The sequence below is a fragment of the Rhinoraja longicauda genome, chromosome 5, assembly GCF_053455715.1.
Source record: "Rhinoraja longicauda isolate Sanriku21f chromosome 5, sRhiLon1.1, whole genome shotgun sequence".
Taxonomy (NCBI): domain Eukaryota; kingdom Metazoa; phylum Chordata; class Chondrichthyes; order Rajiformes; family Arhynchobatidae; genus Rhinoraja; species Rhinoraja longicauda.
In genome coordinates, this window is record NC_135957.1 from 10071672 (window position 1) to 10086299 (window position 14628).

A 14628-nucleotide genomic window follows, 5' to 3' on the forward strand; every position below is an offset into this window, starting at 1 on the left:
TCCCCCCCCCCCCCACACCACCACCCCCTCCCACACATACACAACCAAAAAAATATATAAAAACCATCCCAACACCGACACACCACAAAAAAAAAAAGGAAAAAAGACGAACAGACTGCTAGTAAGCCGCTGCCGTTAGGCGCCGCCACTTCCGGAATCCGAGGGGTTATTTTTTTCACACAGGATGGTGGGTACATGGAACGAGCTGCCAGAGTAGGTAGTTGAGCCAGGTACCATAACAACACTTACAAAGACTTTTGGACAGGTACAAAGGTGGGAAAGGATTAGAGGGGTATGGGCCAAACACAGGCAGGTGGGACTAGTGTAGATGGGGCATCTTGGGCAAGTTAGGACGAGGGGCCTGTTTCCTTGCTGTATGACTCTAGGATCTTCTGCCTGATGGGATAGGGGAGAAGAGAAATGACTAGGGTGTGAGTGATCCTTGATTATTGGCATGAAATGTTGATGGAGTTGATGGGGAGAGACTGGCTTGTGTGATGGACTGGGCTGCGTTCACAACTCTCTGCAATTTCTCGTGGTCATGGGCAGAGTGGTTGCCTTGCCAAGCTGCGATGCTTCCTGATACGATGCTTTCTAGGATAATAATTGGTAAGCACTTATGCTGACTTTCATTAGCCATCTGAGGAAATAGAGGTGTGCTGTGCTTTCTAGCCCATAACATCAATGAGGTATGTAGCACCACTACAAATAGTTGGTGGCATTTACGCCTAGAAACTTGAACTTCTCAGCCTACTTTAATTTTACCATTCCAAATGAGCATTAGGTATAAATCAGGTGCTCTTTTGGAATGGTAAAATTAAAATATGTAGGAAGGAACTGCAGATGCTGGTTTAAACCGAAGATAGACACAAATAGCTGGAGTAACTCAGCAGGACAGGCAGCATCTCTGGAGGGAAGAAGTCTTGACCCGAAACGTCACCCAATCCTTCCCTCCAGAGATGCTGCCTGTCCCGCTGAGTTACTCCAGCTTTTTTTAAATGCTCATTTAAAATCAGATCCTCATTTAAATGTTACCAAATTGTCAGATACTATGGCTGATATCTACAGATTGTGTAATGGGTAAATGGCATGGTACAGAATTTACAATGGTATATAATTGTTAGAAGCATAAGAATTTTTTCTTGTCGTTCTTCTGTCACCCAAACTTTATCGGGTATCAAGAGCCCGATTAAAATTGAAGCAGAAACAAATGAAGAGGTAATGCTGGTGGAGTCAAATGGATAGTTTGGTTTCTGGTGCTTAGTTATCTTGGCACTAGGGCATCAGTGCAGGGGTTTCTCAGCACAATGAGGGTGGAGGTAGTGGGAGGAGATGTTGAGGTGGAGGTGATACACAGCTGATACACTCCACAGCCTCTGCCTTGCTCTTGGACGGAGCAATGAGTCAGGTATTGGATGGGATGCTCAACTACTTTGTCATTGGGAGTAGAGACAAGGCACCGCAGATGCTGGTTTACAAATAAAAAGACACAAAATGCTGGGGTAACTCAGTGGGTCAAGCCGCATCTCTGGAGAACATGGATAGGTGACGTTTTGGGTCGGAATCCGAACAAGTCCACTGGACTTGAGCAGCAACCTTTTTGTCAACACATGGCAGCATCTCTGGAGAGCATGGATGACATCTGAAGAAGGGTCTAGTCTGACGAAGGGCCCCGACCCGAAAAGTCATCTATCCATGTTCCCCAGACTTGCCGCCTGACCCGCTGAGTTACTCCAGCACTTTGTGTCTGTTTCTTTGCACACCAGCATCTACAGTTCCATGGGTCTCCCGCCCAAAACCTGCGGTAGGCAAGTTATTCAAGGGGATCCCCTGTTCCGTATCGGGACATATGACAATAAAACACTCTTGAATCTTGATGTCGTTTACGATCCCCAAAAGTAAGTTCAATCTTTGTATGTATTGGAATCTTGTTACCAGCGTGGATTTAGCTCTGTGCTACACCTAAATTACTTTTTTTATCTGGCCATTTTAGGAGGAGGTGTCCCTCACGGTAGGTGAAGGAATCGGTCACATTTCCTTTTGGCTAACATTGTGTTGAAGCACCCATTGTCTGTTTAGTAGATGGGCACATTAACACCCTCTGTGGCACCAGCCATGAGCACAAATTAACACACACCTGATTAAACTTAAAGCATCAGGGATGTTGTAGAGCAGAGGGATGTCGGAGTGCAGGTACATAGTTCCTTGAAGATGGCATCACAGGTACATAGGACGGTCAAGACGGCTTTCGGCACATTGGCCTTCATCAGTCAAAGCATTGAGTATAGAAGTTGGGGGGTCATATTGTAGGTATATAAGATGTTAGTGAGGCCACTTTAGAGTATTTGGAGTTCGGTTTTGGGCACCATGTTTCGGAAAGACGTTGTCAAGCTGGAAAGTGTGAGGAGTAGATTTACGAGGATGTTGCCAGGACTTGAGCACCTGAGCTATCTGGAGAGGTTGAGCAGGCCAGGACACTATTCCTTGCAGTGCCGTGAGGGGTGATAGACAATAGGTGCAGGAGTAGGCCATTCGGCCCTTCGAGCCAGCACCGCCATTCAATGTGATCATGGCTGATCATTCACAATCAGTACTCCGTTCCTGCCTTCTCCCCATACTCCCTGACTCCGCTATCTTTAAGAGCTCTATCTAGCTCTCTCATGAATGCGTTCAGAGAATTGGCCTCCACTGCCCTCTGTGGCACAGAATTCCACAGATTTACAACTCTGACTGAAAAAGTTTTTCCTCATCTCCGTTCTAAATGGCCTACCCCTTATTTTTAAACTGTGGTCCTGGTTCTGGACTCCCCCAACATTGGGAACATGTTTCCTGCCTCTAGTGTGTCCAATCCCTTAATAATCTTATATGTTTCAATAAGATCCCCTCTCATCCTTCTAAATTCCAGCGTATACAAGCCTAGTCGCTCCAGTCTTTCAACATATGACAGTCCCGCCATTCCGGGAATTAACCTAGTGAACCTACGCTGCACGCCCTCAATAGCAAGAATATCCTTCCTCAAATTTGGAGACCAAAAACTGCACACAGTACTCCAGGTACGGTCTCACTAGGGCCCTGTACAACTACAGAAGGACCTCTTTGCTCCAATACTCAACTCCTCTTGTCATAAAGGCCAACATGCCATTAGCTTTCTTCACTGCCTGTACCTGCATGCTAACTTTAAGTGACTGATGAACAAGGACACCCAGATCTCTTTGTACTTCCCCATTTCCTAACTTGACACCATTCAGATAATAATCTGCCTTCCTGTTCTTTCTACCAAAGTGGATAACCTCACATTTATCCACATTAAACTGCATCTGCCATACATCTGCCCACTCACACAACCTATCCAAGTGATCCTATAGAGATGCACAAAATCATGAGAGGAATAGATCGGGTAGACTCACAGTCTCTTCCCCAGAGTAGGGGAATTGAGAACCAGAGGACATAGGTTTAAGGCGAGGGGGCAAAGAAGATTTAATACAAACCTGAGGGATAACTTCTTTACACAAAAGGTGGTGGGTGCATGGAACAAGCTGCTGGAGGAGGCAGTAGGTACTGTTGCTATGTTTAAGAAACATTTGGACAGGTTGCATGGATAGGATAGGTTTAGAAGGCTATGGACCAAATGCAGGCAGGTGGGACTAGTGTAGATGGGGCATGTTGGTCGGCATGGGAAAGTTGGGCCAAAGGGCCTGTTTCCACGCTGTATGACTATAGCTCTATCAGTGCAATCTATTTTTAATTCTCACAGAGTATTAGTCATGTTTCAGTTCAGATCTTGCACTTGTTCCCAAGCGGCTGTTAATCGGAGCTAATATTAAATGGTTCATGGAAATTATTTTATGAATGTATAACATTTGACCTGTAGCTGCCGAGCACACTGTGATTGGTGGTTCAGGAAGCAGTTTGAAGAGCTTTAGGGTAAGAAGGGCACAGTTTAAAGGTGTGCGCGGCGTTTTGTTTACACAGAGGCTGGTGAGTACCTGGAACATGCTGCAAGAAGTGGTGTCAGATATGATAGTGGCGTTTAAGAGGCTTTTAGATTGGGGCTTGGATATGCAGGCTATGGAAGGATGTGTAGGTAGGAACTGAAGATGCTGATTTATAACAAAGATAGACACACAATGGTGGAGGAACTCAGTGGGTCAGGCAGCATCTCTGGAGAAAATGGATGTGTGATGTTTCGGGTCAGAACTGTTTTTCAGGCTTAAGAAAGGTTCCGACCCGAAACATCACCCATTGTTTTTCTCCAGAGATGCTGCCTGATCCACTGAATTCCTCTAGCACTTTGTGTCCGTCTCAGGGAATGGAAAGATACGGATTGTGTGCAGGCAGATAAGATTAGTTTATCTTGGCATCATATTCGGCATGGACATTGTGGGCCAAAGGGTCTGTTCCTGTGTTGCACTGTTCTATGTTCTATGATCTTGGTTAGGTACCTGGATAGAAAAGATTTTGAGGGATTATGGGCCAAATGCGGGAAAATTGAACTAGCTTTGATGGGGCATCTTGGTTGGCATGGATGAGTTGGACAAAAGGGTCTGTTTCCGTGCTGTATGACTATGAATCTATCTATGAAAGTCCCTCAGAAGAGAATAGTCAGCTCTGTCTTGACCTTATCTCAGGAAATGAAACTGGATGGAGGGTTGGAAACCTCAGTGGGGAGCACTTTAAAAACAGTGATCACAATTCAGTAGGTTTCAAGCAGTTATGGAATACAATACAATACAATATATCTTTATTGTCATTGACAATAAACTAATTCCTTTATAAAACGCTTCCACCTATAAAGTTTAGTCCTCAAGTTGAGATCCTAAATTAGGGGAATGTTAATTTTTGGTACCGCAAGAGAGGAGGCAGTGAGATTAGATTAGGAGCAAACACTTCTGGGTACAATAACCTCTTTATAGGTGGAAGTGTTTTATAAAGGAATTAGTTTTGAAAGCGATTGGTGAAGATAGGCAGAAAGATCTGTCCATGTGTCCGACTCTCTGGCAACCAGAAAGGGGCTTTTACGTTGTTCTGGTCACAAAGTGAGCTTCAAAAACAAACCTTGGTAAAATAACTTGTCCTGCAGGGTGCTGGAGACAAATTTTCCATTCTTGTGATGTTTTAAGGGTATTCAGGCACCTTTAACCTGAATCCCCATGGCCAAATGGTAATACGTTAATGTAACATGAGTCTCCGTTCCCAATCATTCCTCTTCAATCACATTATCACTCATTTAACAACTTAAAGCGTGATACCAACTATTGCAGAGTACAGCAATGTATCAAGTGAATGCAACATTTTCAAAAGCAGTGTCTTCATTTTCAATGGCACTGTAGTCGCATGTTCCCAAGGTCACAGGGAGAAAGGGGTTGAGAGGGAGAGATAGATCAGCCATGATTGAATGGCAGAGTAGACTTGATGGGCTGAATGGCCTAACTCTGCTCCTATGACCTTTGAACTTGTGTACGTTGGTACAGGGAAATTATTTTTTGTAATACAGTCCAGTCACAATCTTCCTAGATATTATGCACAATCATACGTAACTACAAGAGAGTACAATAGATTACACTGAGACAACATAGAAGAGTCGCCACGTTTCTGGCACCAACTTGTACTCTTCAAGTTCAGAGTTGTTAAAAATGTAGAGTCTTAACTTGGCCATAAAGGCCCGTTGTCCTAGCGAGGGCACTGGGTTGGACTTCCAAGGGTCTGTTTCATATTTATATTCTATGTATTTTACTTTATTTTATCATTTTATTTTTATTAAAAAGGACGTACCTTTTGAAAGGAGATGAGGATGAATTTCTTTAGTCCGAGGATGGTGAATTCATTGCCACAGGCGGCAGTGGCGGCCAAATCATTGGGTATTTTTAAAGCAGAGATTGGCAGATTCTTGATTAGTACGGGTGTCAGGGGTTATGGGGAGAAGGCAGGAGAACGGGGTTGAGAGGTGTAGATCAGTGCATGTTCCTTTAACATAGTGACCTCACCACTACTAACCACTCCCCATTGTCTCTTGTATAATTGTAGCTTCCCCACCTCCAGCTCGCTCTCTAGTTCCGGTGATGACCACGGACAGCTAGGGCATAACATGTGTGTAGTGAAATTAATAAACAATATCCAGTAAAAGACTCTGTGTGCAAAGGACGTCTCTTTACATGGTGTCAGAGCGGTAGACTTGCGTCTCCTGTTTATCGGGTTTTTATTTTTAGCATTTGTTCGTCCCAGTTGTGTCCCATCCTTCCACTTTGCCATGGCTCCCTCGTGTCGTCGTCCGGACACGCTTGTTTTTGATGAGGACATAGTGCACCGCTGGACTGTCTTCCAGCGGGACTACGAGCACTATATAGCGATTGCCCATCCTGATGCAACTGCTGCGATAAAAGCTCACCTGCTCCTCAACCTGGCTGGTCCGGAGGCAATGGAACGCTATGCGTCGTTCGAATTCGTCCCTCCGGAGGACCGCAACGACCCGGTATGTCTCATGGCTAAGTTCACTGCCCTGTGCGATATACCCACCAATAACATTATCGAACGTTTCAACTTTTTCTCGCGGCGTCAGACTCCAGGGGAGCACGTTGACGCCTTCATTGCATCTTTAAGACATATGGCTCGGCGGTGCCGCCTTCAAACGATTACACCCGACGAGATGATCAGGGACGTCCTGGTCAACGGTCTCCTAAACTCTAAGCTGCGGGATGAGCTCCTGATGAAGCCTGACCTGTCGCTAAAGGACGCCATACATGCCGCACGCGTGGCCTCTGCTGTTGGCTCAGTATCTCGGCCGGCGCCCCAGGACATAAATTTCACCGGCCGCCGGCGATTGAATGACCCGCAGACCAGGGTCACCCCCTCCGCGCCCACTATGGTCACCCCTCGCAGATGCCCGAACTGCAACTTCTCGTCACACAGGTATAACGTTTGCCCAGCGCAGGGCAAAACTTGTAATTCCTGCGGGAGGCAGAACCATTTTTCTGCAGCTTGTCGTTCTCGTGGGAGACCTGTCCCTGCTCCTAGAGGGAGTCTAAACAACCTTGCGACCGATGATAGCGCAACCGGTTCCCGGTACCAACATGAGGAACTCCATGGCTCAGATACGACTTCCTCCCATGGAGACTCTATGCTGTTTTCGCTTTTGGGTGCACCTGCATTGATAACGGATCCATCCGTGCATGTTACAGTCAATGGACACTCCTTCCCTGCCAAGGTCGATACTGGGGCTTTTGCAAATGTTATGTCTGTGGGCCTCTTCGAGCAGATAAGCTCGGGGGAGAGGGTTACTCCTGACAACTCCCGCCTCCATGCCTATGGGGGAGGCGTTCTGATTGCCGTGGGAAAGGCAACGGTTATCTGTACTGTTCTGGAGACCTCTCGGCCCCTCACGTTCCTCCTGCTAGCATCTGACAACGTCACCCTGCTGGGCGCCCGTGCATGCCAGGACTTTGGTTTGGTCTCATTCCACCGCGACATCCACCTGGTGCAGGCCCCCATGGACCCCCTGATCGAGTACCCTGACCGATTTGATGACGTCCTGGGGAAGCTGCCCTGTGCCTACAAGATCGTTGTGGACCCGGGGGTCGACCCAGTGGTCAGACCGGCCCACCGTGTGTCTTTTGCCATGAAGGGCCGCGTGGAGTCCACACTACGTGGCATGGTGGACATGGGCATCCTCAAGGAGGTGAGTGCCCCCACCCAGTGGGTCTCCACCATGGTGGTCGCTGCCAAGAAGGACGCGAGCGAGATCAGGATCTGCATCAACCCCAAGGACCTGAACCTGGCTATTAAACGCCCGCACTACCCCATGCGGACGGTGGAGGACGTCGCGGCACAGGTCGGTCCAGCCACAGTTTTCTCGGTCCTGGATGCCAAGAGCTCCTTTTGGCAGATCCCGCTGGATGCACGTTCCTCCTTCCTGACCACCTTCAGCACACCGTTCGGCAGGTTCCGTTTCCTCCGCATGCCTTTTGGGATCAACTCGGCAAGCGAGGTTTTTCAGCGTACGATGGAGCAGCTGTTTGCTGGGTTGCCGTGCGCCATCATTGTGGATGACATCCTGGTGTACGGGAGGGACGTCGCTGAGCATGACCGACACCTCCGCCAAGTCCTGGACAAGGCTCGTGAGATCAATCTCAAGCTTAATCGAAGGAAGTGTCGGTTCCGCGTTGAGGAAGTCACCTACGTCGGCCACGTTTTCACGGCGGGGGGCCTGAAGCCAGACCCCGAGAAGACGGCGGCGATCACCAAAATGCCCGCTCCCACTGACGTGCCCGGCCTGCAGCGCTTCCTGGGCATGGTCAACTACTTGGGTAAGTTCATACCCGACCTCAGCGAACTGAGTGCCCCCCTGAGGGAGCTGACCAAGAAGGACAATGCCTGGGTCTGGCTCCCGCACCACCAATCGGCCTTCGTGGCCCTGAGGTCCAGACTCGCACGGACCCCCACTTTGCAGTTCTTCGACCTGAACAGGCCAATCGTCCTCACCTGCGATGCATCTCGGTTCGGCCTTGGTGCTGCCTGCCTGCAGCTCTACGACGACCGACAGCTGCCCGTCTCCTATGCCTCTCGCACAATGACCCCTGCTGAACAGCGCTACGCCCAGATAGAAAAGGAGCTCCTTGCCGTGGTGTTCGCGTGCTCCAAATTCAGAGACTACGTTCTTGGAAAAACTTTCACCATCGAAACTGACCACCAGCCGCTGGTCTCTATTTTAAACAAGCCCATCCACGCAGCCTCGTCCCGCTTGCAGCGAATGATGCTGCAGCTGCAGCGTTTCACATTCAAAATCGTGTACCGCAAAGGCAAGGAGATGTTCGTGGCAGACACTTTGTCCCGTGCCCCACTACCTTCCACTTCCCGCCATCCGTACGAATCGGCTGACCTGATGGTGTTGAACGTCAACATCGTTCCATCTTGGCAGATGCAGTCACTGGTCACACACACTGCCGCTGATCCGAACCTTCAACAGCTTGAGGGCGTCATCCGCCGTGGCTGGCCTGAACGACGGTCTTCCCTGCCGGCTGGTGCCGTGCCCTACTTCCTGGTTCGGGATGAACTGGTGCTGCACGCGGGCGTGGTGGTGAAGGGTCACAAGGTTGTGGTGCCGGCTGCGCTGCGAGATCACTACTTCCAGACTGCCCACAACGGACACCCAGGGGTGGAGGCCACGTTATCCCAGGCCCAAGCACAGTTTTACTGGCCTGGCATGGTCAAGGACATCCGGGACAGGGTCTCCGCCTGCGCTGCCTGCAACAGCCTATTACCTCATCAGCAGCGCCAGCCTCTCCTGCAGCAGCCGGCTCCCGAGTTGCCGTGGATGGCTGTTGCCGCCGATATTTTCGAGTGGCGTGGCAAACACTACCTGGTCCTGGTGGACTCCTACTCCAGCTGGTTCGAGGTGGACCTGCTGCCGTCCCTCACGTCTGCTGCCGTCATCGGGAAGCTTCGCCGCCACTTCTCTACCTTTGGTTCCCCGGCATCTCTCCAGTCCGACAACGGCAGCCAGTTTACCAGCGCGGAGTTTGCTGCTTTCGCCACCCGGTGGAACTTTCGCCACATCACCAGCAGCCCCGAGTACCCGCAAAGCAATGGACTTGCAGAGCGCGCTGTCCGCAGCGCTAAGGAACTGATGGAACGTTGCCGGCTTGACAGTTCGGACTTGTACCTTGCCCTCCTCAACCTCCGCAACATCTCCCGGGACCCCGCGCTCGGTTCCCCTGCCCAGCGCCTCATGTCCCGCACCACTAGACCCCCTATCCCCGTCTCCCAGCAATCCCTGCAACCCACGGCTCGGAGCCCTGCCGCTGTCAGGGAGCGCTTCACTGAAAAGCAGCTCATTCAGAAGCGCTCCTTTGACAAATCGTCCCGTCCCCTTCCACCTCTGTTCGCTGGCCAGGTTGTCCGGATGGAGTCCGCCTCAGGTCACCACCGGCTGGCCGTGGTCGTCGGCAATGCTGACTCTCCACGGTCGTACCTGGTCAACTACGAGGGCACCGTGTATCGTCGTACCCGCCAGCACCTGATGCTGGTAAACGAGCCTGCACCGCCTCCCGCGGTCCCGTATTCACCTCCCGTCCAGTCCCCGGTGCCTGATGTGCCTCCTGCTCCGGTACATCCGCAGTCGCCCCAGCCCCCTTCCCCTCCCTCGCCTGCGCGTGTATCGCTTCCCAGTCCTCTTCCTTCCCCTGGTTCCCCAGCCTCTGTACCCGCACCCGTCCATGCTGTTCCTTCGACCGGAGGGGATGGTGGGTTGCGCACCCGCTCTGGGAGAGTGGTCAGGCCGCCTGTCCGGTACGGTGTGTACGAGTAGTCTGTGTTGTGCTGCATTCTATCTGCTCCCTGCTTGTAGTTTGAGCCTAGCGCATGAGCCGTGGTCACTTTTGTTTCCAAGAGGAAGGATGTAGATCAGTGCATGTTCCTTTAACATAGTGACCTCACCACTACTAACCACTCCCCATTGTCTCTTGTATAATTGTAGCTTCCCCACCTCCAGCTCGCTCTCTAGTTCCGGTGATGACCACGGACAGCTAGGGCATAACATGTGTGTAGTGAAATTAATAAACAATATCCAGTAAAAGACTCTGTGTGCAAAGGACGTCTCTTTACAAGAGGGAAAGACAGATCAGCCATGATTGAATGACGGAGTAGACTCGATGTGCGGAATGGCCAAATTCTGCTCCTATGAATCAGGGCGGCACAGTCACGCAGGGGTAGGGTTACTGCCTTATGGTGCTTGTAGCGCCGGAGATCCGGGTTCGATCCTGACCACGGGTGCTGTCTGTGCGGAGTTTGTATGTTCTCACCGTGACCTGGGCGGGTTTTCTCTGAGATCTTCGGTTTTCTGCCGCATTCTAAAGACATACAGGTTTGTAGGTTAATTGGCTTGGTGTAAATGTACATTGTCCCTAGTGTGTGTAGGATAGTGTTAATGTGCGGGGATCACTTGTCGGTGTGGACTCGCTTGGCCAAAGGGCCTGTTTCCACGCTGAAAATCTGAACTAAAAAACGAAAACTAATGAACTTATGAACGTATATTAATATTCTATTGATAGATATTAAAATATTTTAATATAATTTTTTTGTATTTCACGACCCAACTGTTTATTAAGGATAAGCCGGTCATGTTCTTTATGTCGTAGTTGTTTGTCGGGTGGTTTATGCAGATCCAAGAGTCCCGAGTTAAATCTCTGCCTCATCCTCCAGCCATCCCCTCGTCACCCTATGGCATCACTCTCCTCAACTGTGCCGGTGATTCCATGACCCTGGGCTGGAAGGTGCCGAGGTTCACCGGCGGCTCGGACATCAATGGATACTACATGGATCACCGCGAGGTCACCGACCTGCACTGGCATGAAAGCAACATTAAAGCAATCACTGGAACCGTGTACACGGTTAGTATTCCATCCGAGGGGAATTATGCCCTTGTGCAGCACAGCACGCTGGCGCAGCGATAGAGTAGCTGCCTCACAGCACCAGTGACCCGGGTTCGATCCTGACCTCTTTTTTTTTTTTTAAATATAAAAGTTTTATTCCAAAGAAAAACATACAAACGTACTAAGCAAAATGTGATCAAACAAAAGCCGCCTGTATCGGCAGTTTACAAAATAACCAATTATCACATTAAAATCCCGCCATCTCTGTCAACAATACAGCGTTCACGGAAGACCTCCAGAGTCCCCGTGGACACCGCGTGTTCCCTTTCCAGGGACACGCGGGCACGGACGTAAGCCCGGAACAGGGGTAGGCAGCCGACCTCTGTGAGGCCATTAACTACCCGCTGCCTGGACCCGCGGATGGCCATCTTGGCTAGGCCCAGGAGCAGACCGACAGGGAGACCCCCTCCCCCCTCCCCCCTCCTCCCTCCCGACCCTCCCCCCTCCTCCCTCCCGACCCTCCCCCCTCCTCCCTCCCGACCCTCCCCCCTCCTCCCTCCCGACCCTCCCCCCTCCTCCCTCCCGACCCTCCCCCCTCCTCCCTCCCGACCCTCCCCCCTCTGTACCGGGTGCCCAAAAATTAAAAGCGTAGGGCTAAAATGGAGCCAGAACTTGAGGAGCAGCCCCTTCAGATACTGGAACTCGATCCTGACCTCGGGTGCTGTCTGTACGGAGTTTGTATGTTTTCTCCCACAATCCAAAGACACGCAGGTTTGTGGGTTAATTGGCTTCTGTAAATTGCACCTAGTGTGTGCAGAGTGGTTGAGAAAGTGGGAAAACATCGAACTAGTGATCGATAGTCGGCATGGACTCGGTGGGCCGAAGGACCAGTTTCCAGGCTGTGTCTCTAAACTAAAACGAAACTAGTTACAATCATGTCAAACTTCTGTACGATCCACCAAGTGATTCGGAGGCATTTGGCAGTGTTTACTTCTTGACTGCTCTTGTTTTAAGTTTAGAGATACAGCGCGGAAACAGGCCCTTCGGCCCACCGGGTCCGCGCCGACTATCGATCACACGTACACTAGTTCTATGTTTTCCCACTTTCTCAACCACTCTCCACACACTAGGCGCAATTTACAGAGGCCAATTAACCTACAAACATGCTCGTCTTTGGGATGTGGGAGGAAACCGGAGCAACCGAAGGATAGCCACCACCGGTCACAGGGAGAACGTGCAAACACCGCACAGACAGCGCCTGACATCGGGATTGAACCCGGGTCTCTGGCACTATAAGGCAGTAACTCTACTGCTGCATTGCTGTGGCACCAAAAATTGTGGGTGCACTTTTGTGTTAAACTTTGAACCTATAATAATGAAGACAGTATTTGCCATTCACATTGTGACTGGGCTCTGGGCATTAACTGGACAAAGTGCTGAGGGAATAATAGTTGATAAAACTTCTTGCAGTTGTTATCGGGAATGCCTGCTTTTGGAACATAAAAGCATTACGACACAAGAATAGGCCCTACGGCCCACAATGTCTGTGCCGAACATGATGCCAAGACCATCACTTTCTACCTCCGCATAACCATTTCTCTCTATTTATGGGCCTCCTCCAGTGCCATAGTGAGGCCCGCCGGAAATTGGAGGAGCAGCACCTCATATTTCGCCTGGGCAGTTTGCAGCCCGGTGGTATGAACGTCGACTTCTCCAACTTTAGATAGCTCCTCTGTCCCTCCCTTCCCCTCCTCCTTCCCAGACCTCCCTCTATCTTCCTGTCTCCACCTATATCCTTCCTTTGTCCCGCCCCCCTGACATCAGTCTGAAGAAGGGTCTCGAGATGCTGCCTGACCTGCTGAGTTACTCCAGCATTTTGTGAATAAATCTCTCGATTCCCTGCCTATCCATGCGCAAATCCAAAAGCCTTTTAAATGCCACTAACATATAGAACATAGGCGCAGGAGGAGGCCATTTGGCCCTTCGAGCCAGCACCATATCTGCTTCAACCACCAACCCTGGCAGCATGTTCCAGGCACTCACTACCCTCTGCGTAAAATAAAAGCACCTCTCCCCTCAGATCTTAAATGAGCACAGATATTATTGGAACCGCTCCACTGGGCAGGCAGCACCTTTAAAGATAGAAATGGACATAGCATTTCCAATAGTCATAGAGTCATACAGCGCAGAAACAGGACCCTCGGCCCAACTTGCCCACACTGGCCAACATGCCTGCGTTTGGTCCTTATCCCTATAAACCTGTCCTATCCATATACCTATCTAATTGTTTCTTAAATAGTGTGACAGCACTTGCCTCAACTCCCTCCTCTGACATCTCATTCTATATACCCATCACTATTTATGTGAAAATGTTACCCCTCAGATTCTAAAATCTTTCCCCCTTCACCATAAACCTATGTCCTCTGATTCTTGATTCCCCCATTCTGAACAAGAGACTCTGTACGTCCACCCGATCTATTCTTCTCATGATTCTGTTCCCAGCTGTACTTTGTAACTTCTGCCATGCTTAGCATTTGCACATAGATTTCATGTATCCTGAGAGGATGTTGTCAAGGACAATTTGAAAGCCAAGCACGCACACACACACACACGCACACACGCGCACACACACACACACACACACAGCCCTCTCCCCCCCTCTGCCCCCTCATTCCCTCTTCCCCTAAAAGGCCCACTGCAGTACAAAGTCGTTTGAGATTTGAAAGTTGTTTGAGATTTTCTGCCCCCGTCTTTTGCAGCAGTAGTTTTGATGGTTTATTTTCTTTGTTCTTCATTAAAAGGTTGAAAATCTGAACCAGGGCTCTTTCTACGAGGTTAAAGTGTGCGCGATGAACCTTGGTGGGGTGGGCATCCCTTCCGAATGCAGCCGACACTTCAAATGTGAAGCATGGACCATGGCAGAGCCAGGTAATTGAGCTGGGCACAGTGTCCATGGGCATAAGACATTCATGCAGGAAGGAACTGCAGATGCTGGTTTAAACCGCAGACACAAAAAGCCGGAGTAACTCAGCGGGATAAGCAGCATCCCTGGAGAGAAGGAATGGGTGATGTTTCGGGTAGAGACCCTTCTTCAGACTGAAAGTCACTCCAGTAACATCAGTCTGAGGAAGAGTCTCGACCCGAAATGCCACCCATCCCTTCTCTCTGGAGATACTGCCTGTCCCACTGAGTTACTCCAGCATTTTGTGTCTATCTTCTGCACAAGACATACTACACATTAGAACTTACTTTAAACTTTAGATTT

At 49.9% G+C, this 14628-nt stretch overlaps 1 protein-coding gene across 1 annotated transcript in view; it reads left to right on the forward strand.

Annotated features, from left to right (window-relative positions):
• LOC144593398 (myomesin-2-like) overlaps positions 1–14628 on the forward strand; it is a 114419-nt gene that overhangs the window by 64252 nt on the left and 35539 nt on the right. The window contains 2 exon segments of the mRNA XM_078398902.1: positions 11194–11381; positions 14165–14291. Of these exon segments, the coding sequence (XP_078255028.1) occupies positions 11194–11381; positions 14165–14291 (315 nt within the window).